At 35.8% G+C, this 18188-nt stretch overlaps 1 protein-coding gene across 1 annotated transcript in view; it reads left to right on the plus strand.

Annotated features, from left to right (window-relative positions):
- Window positions 1-18188, plus strand: part of NEK11 (NIMA related kinase 11) — a 104012-nt gene that overhangs the window by 13427 nt on the left and 72397 nt on the right. The window contains exons 3-5 of the mRNA XM_084511733.1: window positions 6087-6252; window positions 11343-11461; window positions 17425-17489. Of these exons, the coding sequence (XP_084367859.1) occupies window positions 6087-6252; window positions 11343-11461; window positions 17425-17489 (350 nt within the window). The remainder of the gene's footprint in view (window positions 1-6086; window positions 6253-11342; window positions 11462-17424; window positions 17490-18188) is intronic.

Genomic DNA, 18188 nt, shown 5'->3' on the forward strand with positions numbered 1-18188 from the left:
ATGGCTTGTTCAGTTCTATAGAGGATCGCAGAAATCCTCTGCTTTGCTTTATAATTACAGATTTTTTCCCAGTATTGGCACATATGGTTGTCCAAGAATAATTTGGAATATGCCCCTTTGTATATATGAGAAATTGCCAAGTGCAGAAGAAAACTATATAAGCTCAGAGCTAATTTATTTCAACAATGTCTTCTTTCATATGTTTGTCCCAGCAAATGTATTCTGTGGTTCTGTGGGATACTAATTAGGAACTGTTGATTTTCAAATAACCACAAACTGTTTACATCAGGAGCTAAGCTGTTCAGCGTTACTGCATATGTTAGGGCATTTAAAAATTAAACATCTTGAAAAATATTTGTAGGTGCTATCATTGTGACTTGTTGGAAATGAAAAGTGAATCATCCATTTCGCTTGTGAAATCTCATCACCATTTGAAGATAGTTTAAGCACTGTTAAATTCCTTACGATGTTTATTCAGAAACTGAAATAATCTTTAAATAATCCATCTGTGGACATCACAGTACAGTGCTCGTACAGCAATTGAATTCTTAGTTAACTTTGGGATTAGTTCTCCATGGTGCATGCTTGTGAATGTTCATGAATAGCAAAAATAGACTATTTTGGACAACTGGTGATGAAATGATGTGTTTGTGGTTTGTCTAATAAATCAATATCCCAATGGCTGTGGGGATGACAGAAGAAGCCCAGCATTTGATTTAAGAAGTTACGCTGTAGTTCTGAGGTGTGAAATGGGTTTATGACTTGACTGATAAATCAGTAATGGCCATGGGAATGATAAAAGGAGCACAGCACTTGATTTAAAAAGTCGTGCAGTAATATTTGGTTTGAAATGTTTTGGCTAATAAGTAGACCTATATATGTAAGTCAAAATAACAAATTGCACTCCTCATTTGTTTTTTATTGGAAGTGTGGTAAGTGACTATACATCTTCTTGATTTTCCCACAGATATCAAGTGTTGTTAATGTCCTATAGGTGTTTTTTTTCCTTAAATAAAATCAAGTATTCATTCTAGGTAGAACTTGTTTGTGTATATTTACTTTTTTCATTTTATGTTTTCACCAGCTTCTTTTTTTCCTAACAGGTGAATGGATGTTTTTAAATTATTTGAGCAAGCAGATACTGGTGCTCCGTGCACAATGGGTAAAAAGTGAAGAATTATTTAAATTTTTAATAGTAAGTTGTAAGCTGCAGGGAAGCCTGTCACTGACAGCAGGCAAAGAAATCTGTTAAGATTACTAGTAAAAAGATAGCTATATATATGGTGGGTGAAAATTACAGTGGAACTAGAAGACCAACCTAAGTGAGGGAAATAGATTCCAGATAATAGGGTGTTATATAAAATCAGTAAATATTAATTGGAAGGAAAACCTGGATGTGCCAAAGTGCAAAAGTATGAGGCCTGAAAGAAAGCATGTGGCAACTGGAGCAGCGGGCAAGTAGCTTGATGTGAGGAGTGCCTCATGCGCAGAGGGCAATGTCAAATCAAAGGGAACCTGCAGTAGCAGGATGTAAAGTGGACAGGAAGGGGAATTTGAGCTAGGGACAGGCAAGACTATGTATGAAAAGTTAGATTCCAGTGAGATACAGTGTTTTCAGCATGAAAGCTATCAACAGAAATCTAAAATTTTGATTTTAGAACTGTGCCACTGGCTGTAATATGCAAATCTCATCAACTGCATCAACTGTACAATGTTCTAGAAGGCAGCTGGCTTTGAGAAGCAGTAATGATGGATGTCTTCGTCTTGTCTGTATGCAGCTTGTATCCTTGTTATTGAATTTCCCAAAGAAGCAGTGTTAATACAGTGGAAGCTGTTGTGTAGACAGGACTTGTGCATGAGGGTTGTGGCCTGTTCTTTGTTTTAGTCCCTGTTTGTAGGACTGTGCCTTCTCAATTTGCCATTTAATAAATAGTATTTAAGAAATCGTTAATTAGATAGGCAGTCCCCTAATTTTAATGTTTATGACCAATTTCATACCCAATTACAGACGCAGTACAAGGTGGTACGTTTTGATAGAATTGCATGTGGTCCTTGCACTGAAGAGTTATCAGCATGAAGAGGTGGTTTTATGAAGGTCAGAGTGGATGTAAAGACAATCTACAGATATGGGTCTTGCCACAACTCTCCATATTGAAGTTGGGGTGACTCAGAAATAATATTTGGAATAATGAATTTCCAGCTTTGCACACTGATTATGTGCTAGCAGGTCTTGGTAATCTCAGGGTGCAATTAACTGAACAACTGCCTGCATGAAATGAAATTTCTATTTAATTAAAACCTTCAAATTTGGTTCATTTATTCCTAGCGCACACCCTCTCGGTGGTAGTTTATTAAACATTCTTACTCTTGACGTGAAAAGAGTGTTGTATTTCTTTTACTTCATTATCAGCTAGCAAATGTACCTAGTCAATAATTCATGTTGCAGTTTACTCAATAAACAGAGTGCCTTTTGAGATAGGCTGTCGTCTTTTAAAAATTGCATCTGATCCAATAAACCAAATTATATAATAATAAAGCACGCCATCAATGTAAACAAATACCAGATGGGTTGTAAAACATTTAATTTTAGATCAGTGCAAATAGACTGCGATAAACACTGCTGTGGCATATTGTCAGTCACTAGTAAAGCTTGAGAAAGGATTCCCACCGGGTGTCCGTATCCTCGAGGATTCCACCTATGTGCTTGTTTTCTCTTGTTTTAGGTCTTGCTCTATTTCTCCCCATTTGCTCCGCATTACTGCACTTGGAGGCACGGTGTGCTGGCCTGGCTGCGTTTCAAAGCGTGACAATGCAAGCCGGCGAGGTTTTGCTGATGAAAGCCAGGAGGTATTCCCTGGGAAGTCCTGTGAGCAAGGGGACTTCAGAGATGGGACAGCTGGTTTCTGTGTTTTGGGGAGTGGGCTTGCCTCTGGTGTTGTTTTCCCACCCCAGAGGGGATTGCTGCTGTTGGTACCACATCCATTTTTCTCTAGGATGGATGCAAACAGTGACAGGCGGTGGTTTTTATTCTTTAGATGTGAATGCATTCACTTCAAAGGCCCTTTCAGTTACAGTCAGTTCAAGATCAAGTTCAAAGTGTCTTCATGGTATCAAATCACAGGGCTAGCTTTCTATTCATGCAGTTAAAATCTGGAGGCTGTTATTTTGTATTGAACTTTAAGATACCTGCTAGTCCTTCAATAACTAAGTTTTCAAGTTGTGTGGTTACTGACATTGTATCTAATGTGCTTCTGTTTCTATTCTAAGTTAAGTGCAATTATAATAATAAATCTTAACTAGCACTTTTTTTTTTTTTTTTTTTGACATATCAGAAGGAGTAGTTCTAAATACTGCATTTGGAGGACATCCACATTTAAGTGTTTTACCCATCTTTTTTTTGTATGTGCCACTCAAATCTATGATTTCTTAGTTCATTCAAATAGTCTTGGACCTTTTAAGTCTTGTTAATATTTGAGCCTTAGTGGCAGAAAAGACAGGAGTAGCTTTTATGAAAAGTTTGACTTTCAGATGGGCTGGTATACTCTAGATGGATACCCAGCAAAATCTTAGTAGGACAGTCTATTAATTCTGATACTCGTACTATATGTTCTGATAACATGCTTCAAAAGATTTGTTTAAAATGCATTGTGTAACCTAACTACATATTTCTAAACTGTTCAGTGCATCCAGATTTTCAGCAGATGATACACAGGTACCGTAGCTGAATTATGTGCAGAGGTAACTCTATTATCAACCAATCTGAAAATGCAGGTTGTATCACATAAACAGAAACACTTCATCTCTTTCAAAGTGTAGAGGTAGGCTCTTTTGGTTGAGGGGAAATCCATTCAGGAATGTTTGGCTAAGAGAAGTTTGTGCTTTCCTTAAGATTGCCTTTTTTTTCTTTTCTTTTTTTTTTTTTTTTTTTTTTTTTTTGATAGGCAGAAATACTATCAGCTTTATAGATCTATAAGCTTGTTTGATATCACTAGGGGTGCCAAATTTGGGATATATATCTTAAATCGCAGGGAAGGATGGGTTAGAGTGAATTTAAGCACATGAATGTGTTTTATGTGTTGTAAAATCCAGTTAATTTACATAGATGAAATTCTATCTGAGTGCTTTTAGCTTCAGTATATTTTCTTCTAAGGTTATCAGGAAGGAGCCACGTTAGATCTAGAGACTATTGCCCATTTTCTCTGTGAGACTTCTGAGACCCTCACATAACTTCTTTGCCAATACTGAACCAATACAGAGTCCTTTAAATATAATTTTGAGTTTATTTACTGAAGTAGATAAAAAAAAAAAAAAGTTTTGCAAAAGGCATAAACTCCCTTAGCTATCTTTATATTAAATGTGGCAAAATCAAACTCACCAGCAGAAGCAGTACACATACCAGTGGCATGCAAATATGCTTAATCTTGGTTTCATGACAAAAGTTTTCTTTCTAGATGCAAACGCCTTCCAATTCTGGCTATGAATTAGCATTATGTAGCAGAAAGCTAGGAACTTATTTACAAAAGCACATTTTCCTGATTTGTTCTGCTGGGAATGAATTTTAATAAGAAAAACACCCGTCTTGTTGTCTGACAGCTGATGACAGCATCAAAATCACCGAGTGACTAAGATGACAAGCTATCCCACAACATCAACACATCAGGCTTTTATTGCTGTCCTGGGCATACAAGGAAGTTGCATTAAGTGATGCTTAACAAGGAATCATTCTGTTTGTCAGTTCTGTGATGTGATCTGTGTGAAGGAAAGAATAATGTCCCCATGCCAGCTGAAGATGAGAAGATTGTAGTAGGTATTACCTGTCTTTGTAGCATGAGGCTTGTCTGTTGAGATGCAGACAAATGAAGTGGCACAGTTTTTCATCACACTGCCAGATGAGGACTAGGCAAGTTTAAGTAAAAATTCATGCGTTGTTAGTAACTGATGGTTGAGATTTAGGAAGAATTTTTCTTATGAAGGAATACACCGTTTTTTCCTTAGATCAATCGAAACTGTAGTTTTATCCCTGTCATTTTTAAATATTGTGACTTTACAACCATGCAGTATCGAATGGGAAATCATCAAAAGCACTGTGAAGACATTCCTTCAATGTCAAACTTACCTTTCATGTATTCAAGTTATTGGAAGTTCTTCACTTTGTTTCAATAAATTACTGTGATATTCTCTAGTAGTTTCGAATGACTATCAGATAAAGATCAATGAGCCATTTCTAAGCGTCTCTTAAGACTGAGGCAAAATAGTCATGAAATACCTCAGCCTTCTCCATATCCCAGGTCTTCCATTTCCTTCTGGAGGGAGCCCACAATTTTCCTAGTCTTCCTTTTATCACCAATAAACCTATATAACCCTTTCTTAGTGCCCTTTACGTCTCTGGCCAAATTTAGTTCTAAACAGGCTTTGGCTTTCCTAACCCAAACCCTGGCTGCTCAGACAATGCTTAGTATCCCTCCCAGGCTATCTGTCCTTTCTTCCACTCTCTGTATGCCTTCTTTTTCTGTTCAAGCTTGGTCAGGAGCTCCTTGTTCATCCATACACGTCTCCTGGTGTTTTTACCCAATAAAATAAATCCTTGTCCTGACTTTTAATCAGAAAAACAGTCACAGAAATTCTAGCCTATGATTTTTCTCATGCATCCGTGGAGAGACTTTGGAAGAAGCAGCAAAACCAGACTGTTTCTTGCCACTTCTTATTTCTTGTATGAATCTTGAACATATGCTCTGAGTGGGTTTGAAAACACTTAGATTTGTTTTTTTATTTATGTTTATCATTATACAGTAATCCATAGCTCTGAAAACATGTCATGAAGAAAACAGTGCATTAGGGAATTGGTGTGAACAATCCTTCAAAATCTCATCTTTAAAATGTTGCTTAATCACTATGGTGACTAGCATATTTATGGCATTTAAATGCATTCTCTTTGTTTACCCATATTTGCCTCATTATTTTGTATTGCCAAATACGTGGTTAATGTTATTATTTTACATTTTAAGAAATTATGGTGGGTTTATGAGCATTATGTGATTTTCTATTTTTCTGTTTTTATTAATATGAAGATTTATTTTTTCCTCTAGAAAGGTCCTGAAGGAGATCTCTGTTGGAGACCTAAAGCCTAATGAAACAGTTGAAGCAAATCTGGAAGCACAACTACTCTCCAAATTAGACCATCCATCCATTGTCAAATTTTATGCAAGCTTTGTGGAGCGAGATAGTTTCTGCATTATCACGGAGTACTGTGAGGTGAGACTTTTAGGTTACTTGGAAGAAATTTGACAGAATGTGTGATTTAAAATAGGGTCTTAAAAGAAACATAGCTCAGGTTTTTTTGTTTGTTTGTTTGTTAATGTTCTAATTTGAATTTTACTCTCAACTTATTCTTTAATTGTGGTATCACTTGCTATTTGTTAGGCATATTTCATAAACACAATATTTACCTGGTCACTTGAGCTCACAGATTCATAGCTTATAGACAAACAAACCAGAGAAGAGAAAAGAGGTGATTTAGATACCAGTTCATTTTGTTCACTGTAATCAGTATTTCAAGTCAGACTTAAAGGCAGACACATTATGAGGTCTCCAGGTGAGCCTAGAAAGTTTGTACCATATATGTACTACTAAGGGATAAGAGAAGATGAGGCTGGGTCTGTGGAGAAGCAGTGTGAAATTTGATGTAAATCAGGGAGGGAAAACTCTCTCATGATTTGGAGCTGATTACAAGAAGCTTAAGCCTGATCATATGAACCATGAATTTGGTAGCAGAATTTGCTTTATAAATTGGAGAACACTGTATGAGTCAAAGACCAGAGTGTAGAGGATACAATAAATACTAAAATAGGCTATATGACAATATCGTTGCCAGTTTTTTTGACTGCAGCATTTGGTTTAAAAACATGTTGATGAAATCTGTCTTAAGGCATTTTTAAAAGAAGTATTTAAACATATTTAAGCCAACTTTTTAAGAGTTTATATGATACAAGTCCCTATTTTTGTATTAAATATAGATGTACTATTCTAAAAACATCTGTTGTACATGTAGTGCGCTTTTTATGAAACTGCGAAGCAGAATTTTCAGTCGTGCTCTGCTAGACATTTGAAATGCTTTGAAAGCTAATGACATTGGACCACTGGGTTATCTGTCCACCATCAGACTTGTAATCACGTTTCTCCAAGCATCCAGCTTTGGCGTGAATAATTAAAGAAGTACAATTCCTGCCAGTCATTGCTTCCTTGCCTTCTTCGATGACACTTAAATGCACATTTTAGCTGGTATTTATTTATTTTTATTAAATCTGAAATGTTTGATTCTGTTATAGAATCTAAACATTTGTGAACATCCTATTTTAACACCCATGCAGAAGCTACTTTGCTACATGCCCTGAATGTCTGACAGCTGAGGCTTTGTGGAAATTTTATATTGCCAACTCTCATTGGAATTCCAGACCTGATAACTGAAACATTTTCCTAACTGCCCAGATATTCCTGTGCATGGTGAATCACTTTCTCTCTATCAGTGGTAGAAAGTCGCCCAGAACCAGGTCAGTTGATCCTATAGGAATAAGGAAATCTCTTTTAGCGGCATTAAGGAGGTGGCTTTGGTCCACTGCTTTTTATTTTTTATTTTTCCATCTGAAATAAAGTTAGTGGTGAATGAAAAAGGGCATGATAGTAATCAATAATAATCAACAGCTGCTGCAACACTCCTTAGGGCCTTTTTCTGTTCAGGTAAACTGAATGAGTGTTTCAGTGTGGAGTTGCCCGAGGATCCAGGAGACATATACTCAAACACATGAGAATGTATTAGAACAGGGCAAATAAAGAAGGTGGAAATAGATGCGTTGGCTGTGCAGCTGAATCTTTTCAGTTTTGAGTTTGCTAGGTCAGGTAAAAATGACACTGGCTCCACTAGGATTTGCTTCTGATTTTTCCAAAAGGACAGGTGATGTCATATCACTGCATTTAAGCAATTAGGATGTATTTAATCAAATACTCAGGCAAGGGAAGTACAAAGCAAGGTTTTTCATACTGCTATAAAGATTCTTTTCTATCTTACCTTGGGTATTTCTAGAAGTTATACCTTTGTATTTATTTCTCTATAGCATCTTTGTATTTATTTCTCTTTCTACATTTTTTAATGTGGTGGGAATAGGATCTTTTTATGAAAAATATGTCAATTTCAATTGAGAATAAGAAAAATGTGTTGCTCTCCAGTCCGATCCTTGTATGGAAGTCTAGTACATTCAGTTTCTCATGCATAGAATAATTACCACATTGGCAGTAATTTGTACTCTTGGGCAGACTCAGAATAAAGAATAAACATCCAGTTGGCATGGAAACAGAACTACCCTTTCAGCCTTATTCTGTTTTCTCCAAAGTACTGTGACTTATTCATTAGCTACTGTACTTTGTTCATTATTGCTTGACTCGTTCAGAGTGAGCCTCCAATGCAGCTGCCCTGTGCTAAACCTGTCCTGTGAACAAAAAGCTTGACATCTTTTATTATAACTGAATTCTATCAAATTTATAGAAAGGAAGTACATGTATTCAGTTTCAGTTTTCTCGTTGAGCTTCTTTGGCAGTTGCCCTCATTCAGAGTCGTATAGGCAATCTAAACTTTGTCATTTAAGTCAGATTTGAAACAAAAATGAACCTTTGGTTTCATGAACCTTGGATTTAATTTTGTGATGTAAATTGGACTTCAATAAAATAGTTTTTATAAATTAAAATAATGTAGTTCCTTTAAATGTTGTATCATTTTAGTACATCATAAAACAGAACTAGTTGCACCTTCCCCCAGATAATTATTTCTGTCTCTTCACTGCAGTCTCACTGTGATGTGAGTATACATATGCTAAGGAAATCTGAGGGGAAGCAATAACTAGAGCAATGAATGCCTGTTCACATTATCAGTGCTAGGTACTAAGCTGTTTTAAATAAGATACTGGTGTGTTTGATGCTTTTGACGTTTAAATAGAAACTGCAGCTTGGAAACTTCCTATTTAATTTGTATTTCATTTGTTAACTTCCTTATGAGCTTCATTGTAACTGGCCTTCCAGAATGTAAAATTGGGCAGCAGTATTTCAGCATTTTTTTTATGATACACTTTTGTTTTCCCTTTTTAGACACAAAATTAAGGTTAAATTGTCTGTGGGACATTGAGACTGGTCTTGTGAAAAGCAATACAGTTAACCTAAGGGCACATGTAGTTATTTGGCTGCTTTTCTTCTTCGACCACCTGAAAGAAACCTCCCCCTACTTGCGAGCACCCACCAGCCTAACTCTTCACATCCTATGTTTATTTTCTTTGCTTTTTTTCTGTGTGTGTCAACATGTGATTGAGAGATTTCATATTGGGACAGTGAGAAATGGTGATCAGCACTTATTGCACCTCAGCTTTCCTTACTGGGACAGTCCCCTGGGGACAGTAGCCTGCAGCAGCACGTGTCAGAGCAGCCCTTGAATCTTGGGCTACTGCTACTATTGCCTCTCAATGGTCTGGGGCAGCCATCTGGAGTAGGTGAGTCACTACTTTTTTGAGGTGTGTAGGCTCAGGCACAGCCCATCTGGTTGCCATGCAGCAAAGTACCCAGCAATACCTTTTCTTCCCTTCCTCTGCTCCGCTGTGAGCAGCCATTGGGAAGCTGTTGAACATTTGGAGTTGCAAAGGGGAAGCAGCTGCTCAGAGCTCCAAGTTCCCAGAAGAGCTTCTCTCTGGGCTGCAGCAGGGATGCAGATGGAGAGTCAAAGCCCTATTCCCATCCCTAGTGAACAAGATGACTCAGACATTTCAATTTAGAAATTGCAGGACATTGTCAGGGAACACATTTTTAATGTATGACAAAATATATTCTTTTTCAACACAATCACTCTTGAATTTTGCAACTTTTAGAGCCTGAAGAACCACAAACACTATTGTAAACTCATGCTGAAATAGAAATGCATAGATCTGCAAGGACAGAACCTGCTTATTTTGTAACGTCAGTATGAAGCACTGTGGTTTTGGGAACAGAAAAACAAGGAATATTGAAGAGACCATAACCTTTTGGAGTCAACAGCACAGGGAAGGGTTGATCATGGGAAATGGCATGTATCAGCATAGCTAGTGGTCTGTTTTCTATACACTTAGGACAGTGGTGCAGGTTAAACTATTTTCTTGTATGTGGCACGTAATACTTCTGATTTTATGCAGAAGTAATGATTTATGCAGAGTAGGTTGTCCTGATGTAAGGTAATTAATCACTAGTATAGAATTAGACTCACCATCCCTTTGCTCTGGGATTAGTTACCTCGACATAGTACTTGCCACTAATGTGCATTCTTGTAAACAAAATCCATTTATTTTATAAAGTGGATAAACAACCATTTCTCTCTTTTTTAGCAAAATAAATGGTCTTCATTTAAGCTTCTTTGAGAGCCTCTTTTATCATGCTGTTTGACTGATTTTTACAAATATCTGCCTTTATAGTTTTTGAGTAGTCTTTTTCTATATATATTGCTATGTATCATACTGCTCCATTTTTAGTGTTACTTCTAGATTCACTTGTAATTTTAATGAAGTATCTACAATAACACATGCCACAGATTATAGACAGTTTAATTCTGCTTTGTTTCTGACAAAAGAGAATTTGGAAGAGAGACAAAATATCATAATTTAAGAGTCTGTATTTTAATTCTTAAGAGAACAGCACAGTTTCTTCACTGCTGATACGCTTATTCAGTGTAAAAAATGAGAATGTCTCTTGACTGTGCATTGTTCAACTTAAGTGGAAATGTTTTCCCTAGATTTACAAACTATTGTTCGGACCATTCAGGGGCAGATTAATTTCCTTCAACTTAGCTGTTTACATCTGAGCTGGACAATGTAGACCTCATAAACCTTTATAGAGAAACTGCATTTGTACAACATGATCCATCCCTTCCTAAGACAGACATGGCAGAGCTAATTGCACTATGTAAGTGACTGTTCCTTTGCCTTAATTATAATTAAGGAAGTTTGAGGTGACTAGCTCAGAAGTACATGTCTAAAGTTGGGTGACATGAAGTGAGAACTGTTGAAAACTTTTGTGATTTTATGTAACTCTTGAGAGAGAACTGACCTAATTTCCTTCTGCAGCCAGACAGCTTGATCTCATTTTGATCCTCAGTTCTGTATGCTTTTGGTGCTGTGAGAGTTCAGAATTCATGTGCCAGCATTAATTTTACTGCCTGTGTTCTGCGGAGCCTGAAGGTGTAAGAAAATGGCATCCTGTGATTTCATGAAAGAGAAGACATTTTAAAAAACTAACTTTAAATGTACTTACTTTAAATTTAAAAATGTTGTGATGTTTTTCAGGGTGGAGATCTAGACTTCAAAATTCAAGAGTACAAACAATCTGGGAAAGTATTCACTCAAAGACAAATAATAGACTGGTTTATACAGTTGTTACTTGGAGTCAACTATATGCATGAAAGGTACAGTCATTTGCTTTAATACAAGAGCATTTAACTCGTGAGGGAAGTGAGTAAGCTTTTACTGACTTGTATTTATTCAAATAGAAATTGAACCATATTGATTATTTTTTATTGGAATAAAATCCTAGTCAACGAACTGCTGTAGTGTATGTGTAGTATACATAAAGTGTAATTAATTGTCTACCATGCAAGGATATTGTATGTTATATCTTTAACAGTGCAGTGATAAATGTCTTTGTGTGAGACAAATTCTCTAAGAGCCAAGTGAAAAATTTAACATGATAGAAATTGCTCAATATTGTTAGAATAAAATAGTTTTAAAGTTTAAAATAAAGACAACTTTTAAGGGGATTCAGCAAAGAGCTCTTGCAGATGTTTAATGCGAAGAATCAAATATAAGTGCTTGATGTAATCCCCTTAAAATCTTATATGCTTACATTCTTTGAAAACTGACATTACTTTTAACAACACATCAAAGATTAACCTAAAAAATTACTACAGATCATTAAGACAGTGATTTCATGAGACTATGATTGATTAACACATTTCATAACTAATAGTTTAAGATTCCATGACACCACATGTGTCAAGTTGGTCATCTGATGGAGAGTGGTAGAGCATTGGTCTAATAAGGTCTCAATGCAAGGCTTAAAAGGCTTTTTGTGAGCCTTAGGGATCCAACATTCTTGACCATCCCTTGGATTTGCTGGTAGCACACTCCACACAAGATGCTTGCACTGATTTGCAGACTTTTGAACAGCTGTGGAGACCTCACTTGTTTAGAACAGGGATAATAACAGGTGAATAGTTACCTGGTAATCTCTGCGAGTGTAGTTCTTGCCTCCAGTGTGATTTGCAAGGTGTTTCATCCTGCCAAGATGAACTGTTTGGGCTATAATTCCTATTGAACTTTCAGAAATAAGAATGTCATTGCTGCAAGGACTGTCTTAGCATAGGTTAAGGATATTTCTCTGCTTTCACCTTGTGTAACACCTACTTTGCCAATTGTAAATAACTAATCTGCACACTACCTCACTCAGATTTAGATGCATGTTTTCAAGAGATGAAAAATTAAAATAATAATAATTTTGCCAAGAATAATGGCTTAAATTATTAGCACAGCTAGTGAGGGGAGAGAGAAAGAGAGAAAAGTTAGGTTACATCCAGAGTCTGGAGATGAGAATTCTTTTTTTCTCTTTTTTTTTTTTTTTTCCTCTTTACCTTTTTCTCCTCTCTCTTCTATTTTCTCTTCTTTTTCTTTTTCCTTTTTTCTTTTTTTCTTGTCTTTTTCTTTTTTTCTACTCAGAATATAAACTAGAATAATTAGTCTTCAATTCTGCATGAGTAGTTAAAAAAATAAAGATTATTATCTGCTAAATTGAGGCTGAAAACAGCACCACGTTGATGTAGCTGTTTCAAATTTATCTCACAGTAGCTTGGGCCAAATTTGGTTGCTTGAACTTGAGTTTCAAGAGAGGAGCAGGTGGAGATAGTCACCGGTCAACAAGAACAACTGTTTCTCAGTTGAGCTGAAGTGAAGTATGTAGGATACATTTGACCTAAACTGAGAGATGCCTAATGAGTTTTTGCACCTGCAGAGTCAGACTGTAGAGGGAAAAGGGCAGAGTGAATTACTGTCTGTGACTCAGAACATTTTGGTTCCTAAATGCCAATTTATCTGGGGGTTGTACGTGATGCACCATGCCATCCCCACAGACTGCAGTGATGGGAGCACAACAAAGAGAGATCTCTTGGGATGCTGTGTTTTTCAGCACTCACCTCAGGCAGAAAGGACAGAGGAAAATTGAAATAAAAATCCTGACTGTTTAACTGAACCATTAGTGGCTTTTTTCCCCTTCTTGAATTCTGGTTTAATAATTTATCATAAAAATGTTACTAATCTGGAAGGTCCACTTTTGGTAAAATCCTTTGTTTAACCTGTGTGTTTAGAGGATGTATTGTGTAGACTAATGCAGAGTAATAATAATAATGTATTGTATAAGTTGTTCATTCTTTTTGTCTTTTATCTTCTGTATTTCCTTATGCCTCTGTTATCTGCACTTTTCTCACAGGTCCCTTTGTCTACTCTTTTTTTCTCTCCTTTATTTTTCTCATCTTCTATTTGTTCTCAAATCTTTAAAAAATTCTTATAAATAAACACTTTGATAAATGTGTATGTTAAATTACTGGGTTTCCTGAAAAGTACAGTTGAATTCTTCAGTGAAAATAACAATTTGATTTTCCAAACAGCATTTCATTTTCTCTCTTTGAATTAGAGCTATTTAATAGCACCGCTCCAGACACATAGAAATGACTTGACAGTTTTATTTGTATTTCGTTTATTATATCGTGGTTTTAACTGTATTCACATTAGAAAACTATTCTCTGTCTTATTATTATAGAGCCAAACAATAGCTTAAATGGCAAAGCTTAGGCTTAAAAGGCTTTAAAAGTACCTACAGAAATCTGTTGGAATTACTGAAATACAAACATAGAATAACAGCCCTCTGTTTATGTGTAAAGGAGTTGTATGTGATTTCTTCTATACTGATAAGGGAAAAAAAAGGTTTAATACATATTTGAACTATGTTTTAATGCAAAAAAACTTTGCCCTAGAGTTAGAATCTTGAAATGTTCATTATCTGTGGGTTGGACTTCCTCATGCCATTTCTTAGAAAATCTAGCTGCTTTGGGTGGGAGTTTTTATCCCAGAACAGCAAAAATGATAATTTCTGGTTCTAGACATAAATTACTGTGTGGATCTGTTTCTTGTGCACCATTAGTTGAACTTTTGAAAACTACGCTTTTTGAAAACTCTCATTGAGATTTACCTCCAGAAAGAACTGTTTTTCTACCTTATGTTGCTCTCTTCCCCCCAAATAAAGCAGGTTGTACAGATTAGGCATTCATGTCTTTTACTTATGCTTCATAAATCCCAAAGGAGTTATGAATATCTCCCGGTGACTCTGCTATCTACTGTCTATTTTACATAATTGAAGGATTTTTGAATTTAAACTTGAAAGCTAAATTATCTAGAATTAAATAGATGCAATCCTCATCTGTCATTGATATAACGAAAGAGACAAGTAGAGGACAGGCAGCATAGTTCAGTGGTCTTATCTAGACAGAGAGAGTTAGCATGAAACCATCATCTGGTCTCTCTGGCGTACTTGTAGTCCATCACATATTAGTGCACAAAATGGATCCCACAGCACTCAGGCAATGAAGCCATTGATTCATTTAACCTCAATTTGAATATAGCTGACCATTATGTTATCCATCACTTTGCTAATCTTTATGAACAATATGCAAACGCAGAGATTTTGATGAGGTTACCATTTATTCAAACAAGTTTGTTGCTTTCAATCTATAGGGTAGCACATGCTGTCCAAGTCTATCTGGATTTCACATTGTCTTTCCTAGTACAGGATTCACAGTTGCCCAGAACCTCTTAGTTCTCAGAATAGTTCTTCAGACAAAGGAAAGAGAAATTTATTGCTGAATATTTTGCAGAAGCAAACTACTTCAGCTTCAATCAGCTTCACTTGCTGGTATGTTGCAGAGGCATCTTTATTGAAGGAGGCTGCCTACTGCTCAGTGATCCGTGCTGCTTTTTTATGAGTATGAGACAGCAAGCAGGTAATCTGTAGAACATAGGTACGGGTGTATTTATAGTCTAAATTTAAAACCATCCTGAAGTGTTAATTTCTACCCAAAATATCAATAACCACTTCAATAACTGTCAAGTTAGATTAAGATTTGCTGGAGTCCAGTTAATTCATGTTACCTTTATTGGCAACATATATTTATTTCTTGCTAGAATTAAAGTAGTTGTTTCAGTTTGGGTTTCAGCTTGTAACTTGTTAATCTTCTGACGTATCCTGGCAGATTGAAGTGGCTGGTGTCAAGAGTTATCATCACGGGAAGTTCCAAAAAAATTACCCACAAAATTTTTTACTCATATTAATGCATAAAAGCATCTTATAATTATTGGCAACACAAATAATTTGCATCATATTTTCATTGCTATGTTGCACGTTTATATAAGCATTATATTCCATTTCAAACCACTGTAGCCAAAATACTTCTCTTTATCTCATATAGTAAGTTACTGAAAGTTTTTTGCATATTTTTTATACATCAAGATACTTGTCATTCAAATCACAGTTGCCCAGCTAACTTTTAGGTTCAAGATTATGTTTCTACAAAACTAAAATCAACAACAACAAAATAATAATACAAAAAATGAAAATCTAAGACAGTGAAGTGAAGTTCTTTCAAAGCTCTGTGTGATGAATGGTAAGGAAATACTTTATGAATCTAAATTGACAAAGCAAAATTTATATACAACTGTGTGTACGTAGGCTTATAAAATAATAAGGAATGTAATCTTAGCTTAATTTCCTTACTGATGTATGCATGATAGATGTATGTATATTGCTCAAGAAAGTTTCCAAGTAGAGAATAAACTATTTATAGACATCAGTGGAGACATGCTGAATACAACTTTCATTTTTGCAAATGTGCAATCTCTCACTAGAAGTATTATTTTCAGGACAAAAATTGGAAAAAAAAAAATCCATAATGTATAAAGAACTCTTTTCTTTATGTCCCATAAAAATAGAAATGTTTCCTTGTTCAGCTACGTGCATACTACAATATCTTCTAATAGCTATTTTTCTCTCCCCCCCACATGCAATTTATGAACTAAGTATATTGAATTAAATAATTTTTTTCTTTTCTTGCAAAAAATATTTTCCAATGAGACATGGACTAAATTGCTTATTTTAATTGTGCTGTAGAATACGTATTTTCTGGCCTTAATATGGAAGCTGTTTTGGAAATCATTTCAGTATCTCAATGCATTAAATGCATTAGGCTATAATAATTCAATAAAATTTGATGTAATACTTGAGGATTGCTCAAGAACAAATAAAATCTGTTACCATATTGAGTTTTTCTGCCCACATCTCAAGAATCTTAGAGCCTCTGTTGCTTTCTTTATCTGTTCTAAATGACTAAACAAGTAGTGTATTTGTAATACCAAACACAGTTTCAGTAGTCATTATGTACTGAAGCTATTCTAAGCTCCTCCTGAGCAGAGATGGTGGCTTGATAACACACAGTGTTAGTTATAAGGAACTTAAAAGTGGTTGAATTCAAGTTTGGCTGAGGTTGTAGGGAACCCTCTTGGAAGTGTTATTAATAAGAATTAATTGAGAAGATGCTTTGTGTACTGTAGAGATTTTTTTTTTTTCCTAATGAGCTGGAAAATTACTGTCACACATTAAAATCTCTAGAAATGGAGGAGATGCTGTTTGTCCTGGCATGGTGTGTATCTTCTGATGCTGCTTCAGTCTTTGATGGAAGAATATATCTGTGAAAGCTAGTTGTTCTATTTCTTTTCCTTTTGATCTCTGTCTTTGTAAAGTTCTTTTATCTTCCAGACCATTACCGTAAAAATTTGTACAAGTAGCCTAGTCTATATACATGTTTGTCTTTCAAGTTAATACGTTTTCTCTGCAGGAGGGTTACCTGAGCTTATTGCTCTTATTGCTGTTTTTTCTCATCCCTTATTCTATTGTGACACATCTTATTCTTCTGGCTGAAAATAGGATGTCATGCTTTTAAGAAGAGCCAGACAGGAAGACATGCTTTTCTCTTTTGCTCTGCAGCTCATGTTAAGCCTGTATCTGTATTCTCAAGCTGGGATCCCTGGGTGCATTTTTATTATCCTGGCTGCTTAGGCTCTCATCCCACATGTGGGTGTCTGTGAATGTACCTCTGTGTTTTTGTGAAGCTCCTTAATGCCAGTCTCTGTGCATTGTCACTTACAGGGTTAGACTTGTAGCAGCGGTAGGCTGGCCTTCCTAGCAAGGAATGAAGATAAATACTTGAAATACTTGGTACGTGACTTTGAATCGTTCAAGTCAGATGAGGTTGAACTTCTTTTTGTATTCCAGGCGAATACTTCACAGAGATTTGAAAGCCAAGAATATATTTTTGAAGAATAATCTTCTTAAAATCGGTGAGACTTGCATACTTTTTAAAGATATGTTTTACTATGATAGAACAGTCCAGCAGACATTCTGTGAATAAGGAGATTTACATAAAGTGATGTCTGATGTAGTGTTTGATTTGTGGTCAAACATTTACCTGACAGGCATACACAGAAACAGGGACCCATACAGGCACTGAAATCCCAGCCTTGAGGGTGCTCAGAGCTCACCTGGACCTAGACCTGAGCACCCTCATGTAGCTTTGAAGGTGGCCCTGATTTGACTTGGGTTTGAATCAGATGACATCCTGAGACCTCTTGAAACTATGTTCTTCTATGTGGTGTTCTTATTTTGAAAAACCACAGAATTTTGGATGAATAACCATATTTAAAAGTTATTAAATTTTTTAATGTTCAGTTACTGTATTGTGTCTAACAGTAGTTTATACAAATAGATAAATATTTGCATATGCCCTTGAAATATAAATATTTAATTAGTATCTTGCCTTTTTGTTACCTGTGCTTCTAATCGAACATGGTTTTCCCGATCCATGTTAGGATGTTAGGATGTCCTAATTCATCCTCTTTATTTACAAAAAGCAGTACTTACAGGTTAAGTTCTTTGTTGCCACTGAAATTATTTTGTATTAATTTCACTTTCATAAAGAGTTCCAAGCATTTATTATAACAGGTTGGTTTAAACACAATTCTGATTTTTTTTTTTGTATT

This window comes from Aythya ferina (genome assembly GCF_964211825.1).
Source record: "Aythya ferina genome assembly, chromosome: 2".
Lineage (NCBI taxonomy): Eukaryota > Metazoa > Chordata > Aves > Anseriformes > Anatidae > Aythya > Aythya ferina.